Genomic DNA, 5000 nt, shown 5'->3' with positions numbered 1-5000 from the left:
CAGTGAAAATCGGTGCAGTATGTTGTGGACCACACTTGGCAGTAGTGGAAGAAGCAATACCGCAATGTAGAAACTTTCAGAAAGAAATTCCCAAATACAAAAGTATTGGCATCAAAATCACAGTACGAAATGCAAAAGTACTCTAATATGCACAATGGTCCATTTCACAATCATATTGGTGGATTGAAAATGAGTAACTATGATGTACAATGCTAGTCCTTTGTGTTTGTCCTCGTAAGAACATCGGCCCGGCCCATATCTGGACCCCGGCCATGTGTGTTGGACTAGGACTAGGAGTGAATGAACGGGGAACCCCCAGGGGTCCGTGAGGGGACTCCAGGGGGTCCCCATGCTAAATGATTGATAGTTGCTATACCTGCACTGAACAAAAAACGGGCTATATCTGTTGGAACAACGTTGTTTCAACGTCTAATCTAAGCCTATAGACCGCTAATAAATGTTCGTTTTTAAACCATTTATAATCCATTTTTAGACGGTCATTTAGGTGTATTTTTTAGACATTTAATAGCCTGAAAAATGCTCAGTGGGCATGAACCAAGTGGACCATTAACATGTCTGTAACTCTGAGAGTGACATTAGTACACTCTCAGAGTTTACGTGCGGCTTACGTATAAATGCGTACCAAAAGTTTGAGAGCCACTGAATTTATGAATGGGTGAGTAAATGGATGAATGGGTGAGTGTGATCCTCTCAAGCCAGAACCCAGATTGAATGCTACACAGACGACACATTATGAAAACCTTTTACAGTACATTTACAGTCGGTAATAATCTCTACATGTAGAGGAAATACAACAATGACACTGGCAATTTGAACACATCATAAACCCTCTGTCGGGGCCCCAAAACCTTGTATCTCCACATTTCAACCTTCTTTTTTTCCCTTTTTTTATGTTTTGTTTTTCTTCCAGAAAGTAATGCCCCTACTACTTCGACATATGAGAGTGTCACACAAATTAGTGAAAATAGCAGATCTACAAGCTCACAACATCCAGCTACTCGACGTGCTGTGAGTGTGTAGATCGGCTATTTTCACTCTTTTTTCTTTTTTAATGTTTTTCTTTTTTTTCTTCCTTTTTTATGATAATGAAAAAGGTATGTCTGCTTTATCCATGCTAAGCTTAACCACTGTCACCTTTTTTGGGGGCATGTTATCAAAGGTTGACATAAAACAAGAATGAAAAAAAAATACATAAAAAAAAAAATCACAAAAATTGAAAATATTTCAAACAATATCAGATCTACAAGCTCACAACACGTAGTTTGGAGATTTGCAATTGTCGCCGTGTGACACCGGCCTAGGGCAAAGTATGAATGGGGTTAAGTGGTTCATTATTAAGCTGCCTGTATTCATAAACTATTTACAGGATCGGGTTCGTCGATGAGGTGAATTAATTGGACAAATTACCGTCGTCATAAAAACAACAACAAAAAAGACACTTTTTGAAATCTGGAACGATCCACGTCCCAACACGCACGCACGCACGCACGCACGCACGTACGCACACACACTAGCACGCATGCACAGACAGCTCTGTCCATGTTCATTCATATATATATTTACGATATAAAAAAATCAGTCAGTCAGTAAAAAAAAGAAAAGTTCTTCATGCTCTGCAATGCCCAGCATTGATTGTCTCTGTGTGGTGTCGTACGTTGTGTGTTCCACCACGTGTCATGTTGTGTAGTGCAGTGGTTCTCAAAGTGGGGTCCGGGGACCCCTAAGGGTACTTGAGGGAGTTCCAGGCAGTCCCCCACTCCCCAGCTAAATGATGGATAGTAGGAACCAAAATGTGTATGAGTTACAGACCCATAAGGGTGCATTTGATGCGGAATAAGTGTCAATTTGGGGGTTCCTTGAAAAAAAGTTTGAGAACCACTGGTGTAGTGGTAGTTGTGTAATGGTGGTAGGTGTGTAGTGGCAGGTGTGTGTGTGTGTGTGTGTGTGTGTGTGTGTGTGTGTGTGTGTGTGTGTGTGTGTGTGTGTGCGCGCGCGCGCACGCTCGTGCATTGGGGGTCAGTGAAGTAGCAGCAACGCCAGCAGGACGGCCGTCAGGCTGGACAGGACAGACAGCTGAGAGGTCAGCTGGACTCCTGAACTGCCCACGCTCCTCTGAACCGTAGCCTCCTGCAGCACCTCAGGGTCATCTGGCAGAGAGAGAGAGAGAGAGAGAGAGAGAGGTAAGTTTGATGCCTCTTCACAGGTCAGGTGTGTGACCGTGGACCCGGCCTCCTCACAGAGCACGACCATCGACTGCTACCATATTAAATTACACCACTATACACTGTATTAGCAGTGTAGTGTAACATTCTTATGCCACTGTACTATATATTATCTGACGATCATTGTTATGCCATATTTATATTTTCTTACACTATATTTCAGTCAGGACAACTCATGAATGGATGGAATATATATTTATTGAATATAAAATGGGCAATATATTTATTATGGTTTGGCGATGAATTGGATCTGCTTTTTAGGTCAAGCGCATCAGTCCCAACCATAGGGACTCTGAATCCCCCGTACCTAAACAGCAGATCCAAAACGACAGGTGGTAGCTGGGGTGGAGGGAGGAGGGTGAGCAGCAAAACTTTAACCCATTTAGGCCTGACCCCAAAGTTTAAAAAAAATATTCTAAATCCTCCAGTTTTCTGAAATAAATATTTTCATGATTTTTCAAAAATAGCAGACCTACAAGCTCGTAGCACGCCACTCGGTTGTCGTTAAGTCTTTTCTCGAAACGTAATATGGGTTATAGTAGATCTGCTATTTTTCAATAGCTAAATTATAACATAATGTTTAAAACACCAAAATGGGTTAAGTGAGATCTCTGACGGTCCTTCCTTTGCTCTGCATGTAAAGTGTCTTGAGATAACTTAATTGTTGTGATTTGAGACTTGAATTGAATGTTCTTTGTAATGTGCTATACTATTACAGGCATAGTAACTGTGCTCTGTGTTTACACAACAAAACAATATATCATGTTGTTTTTATTTTTACACATCATCTCCCACTAAGCAACTACAGTCAAGCAATGTAATTGAGACATCATAATATATATTTTTGTTTCATTGTGGTTATTGGCACGCCGCTAAGCATAGAGCCGTCGCCCTGCTCGACATGTGCCAAAACAAACGACCTCAAGTGTCTTATTGCTTTTATACAGCAGCACTGCACTGTCGTTAAGTCTTTTCTGGAAACGTAATATGGGTTATAGTAGTAGTAGTAGTGTTCAATTTCGCTAAATTGCACTGCTTTGCAGCCCTCCCTTCCGCAATCCAAAATAGTTTTGCCATTGCCATAGTAGACAGAGTGATACTTTTACCTATACTGGCTCTCAAAGTGGGGTCCGGGGACGACCCCGGGGGTCCTTGAGGGTGTGCTAGGGGGGGAAATTAGGGGCGACTCACACGGTCGCAACAGATTGATGTATGCTTGTTGTATGAGATGTATGCTTGTTGTAAGCTCTCAATGCATTTCCAATGGGAGTCACATGGTTTGACACAACATTTGTATATGGGGGAGGGGGGCAGTCGAAAAAACACAGCCGAAAGCCATACAACAGCTTGTAGTCCAAAATGTTGTATCAAACCATGTGACTTCCATTGGAAATGCATTGGGGCGGCCATGACACAACATGACACAACATTCATACAACAAGCATGCATCAATGTTTTAAAGGTGTGAGTGAGGCCTTAAACACTTATGTCCCATTTTATTTTTTGGAAATTCGAACTACAAGCTTAGCTAAAATACTAATACTCAACAAACGTTGACAAATCCTCTCTTGTGGGGGTCTAACGTGTCTTTTGGGTCACGGCGGGCTAAAAGCGTTGGGGACCACTGGTCTAAAAATATTGTGCGCTGAGCTCCTCCTCACCTGCTGGGAGGCGGTTGGACATATTGTGGACTCCCCCGGCGGCCGTGAACTCGTCTTTGATCCCTTCGTCCTTCGCCACTTTCTCTTTCTCCGTCTCCTTCTTCTTGTCTCCTCCCTTGCTCTTGCCAGAGGAGCCTTTGTGGCCGACGACCTCCACCTTGAGCCTCATGCACTCCTGGCCGTGATGGTGCAACGGCTTGGCTGGAGAGAGAGAGAGAGAGAGAGAGGAGAGAGTTTGAAAACATGACTAATAACAAAAAGCTGCTGTGACAGTAGAAGGATGTCAAATGGAATACAAATCCGTGTGTGCGTGTGTGCGTGCGTGCGTGCGTGCGTGCGTGCGTGCGTGCGTGCGTGCGTGCGTGCGTGTGTACCCCTACACAGTTTACAGCAAATGACCTCGGCACATAGAAATACTGTTAATATAAACAGAGCAACTAACTTTAATTCAATTACATTTGAATAAATTGCTGCTACTTGTCGCAAATGTAAGTGAATGCAAAAAACATTGAAATACTGCTGTCAACTTTCAAAAGTATAAAGCTAACCTCTCCTATGTGGATGTATCAACAACAATCTCTGACAGAAAATGCACATCAATCTTTTTATAGTTTCACAAGATAGTATTACTCAAAGTGTTGATGTTTGTTTTGTTACACTTTTGCGTTGGCAATGTAAACGTATGTTTTCTCATGCCAATAAAGCTCCTTTGAATTAAATTGAATTGAATTGAGAGGCGGACAATGTTGAGTTCTTAAACAATCATTCGTTCACACGCGTATAGTATAGTTAATTACGGTATCCGACACTACAGCAGACGACAATACGCAGCCACAAATGAAACGAGAGAGACACATTTACAAACAACACACAATAGAGAGAGGGAGAGAGCGATGGAGGCAGAGAGAGAGAAAGACAGAGAATAATGAGAGACAACAATGTGCAGCAGCAAGATTTGTGAGTTGTTGTGACAGGAGAAGGATGTCTAATGGAATACAATACAACCTTAAAAGAATACTAATCATTGTGTGTATTTCTGCAATGCCTCGTAGTCGTAAAGTAAGGAAAAAGTCGCTGCTATTTGTTTCAAAGGTTT

At 42.2% G+C, this 5000-nt stretch overlaps 1 protein-coding gene and 1 long non-coding RNA gene across 2 annotated transcripts in view; one reads left to right on the top strand and one right to left on the bottom strand.

Moving 5' to 3' along the window:
- Positions 1-54: 54 nt before the first annotated feature.
- Positions 55-1064, top strand: LOC306924614. Its single transcript, XR_013790190.1, has 2 exons — positions 55-228; positions 494-1064. It is a non-coding gene; the product is annotated as an uncharacterized lncRNA (long non-coding RNA).
- Positions 1065-1993: 929 nt separating this feature from the next.
- The window catches only part of LOC306924613 (ephrin-A1-like), a 15018-nt gene continuing 12011 nt past the window's right edge, over positions 1994-5000 (bottom strand). The window contains exons 3-4 of the mRNA XM_079503186.1: positions 3905-4105; positions 1994-2168 (exon numbers count right to left, since the gene is read on the bottom strand). Coding sequence (XP_079359312.1) covers positions 2038-2168; positions 3905-4105 — 332 coding nt within the window. The 3' untranslated portion in view covers positions 1994-2037. The remainder of the gene's footprint in view (positions 2169-3904; positions 4106-5000) is intronic.

Source organism: Electrona antarctica (assembly GCF_951216825.1).
Source record: "Electrona antarctica genome assembly, chromosome: 6".
Classification (NCBI taxonomy): Eukaryota; Metazoa; Chordata; class Actinopteri; order Myctophiformes; family Myctophidae; genus Electrona; species Electrona antarctica.
The sequence above is the reverse complement of the archived record's forward strand: the minus strand, read 5'-3'. Positions and strand labels throughout refer to the sequence as shown.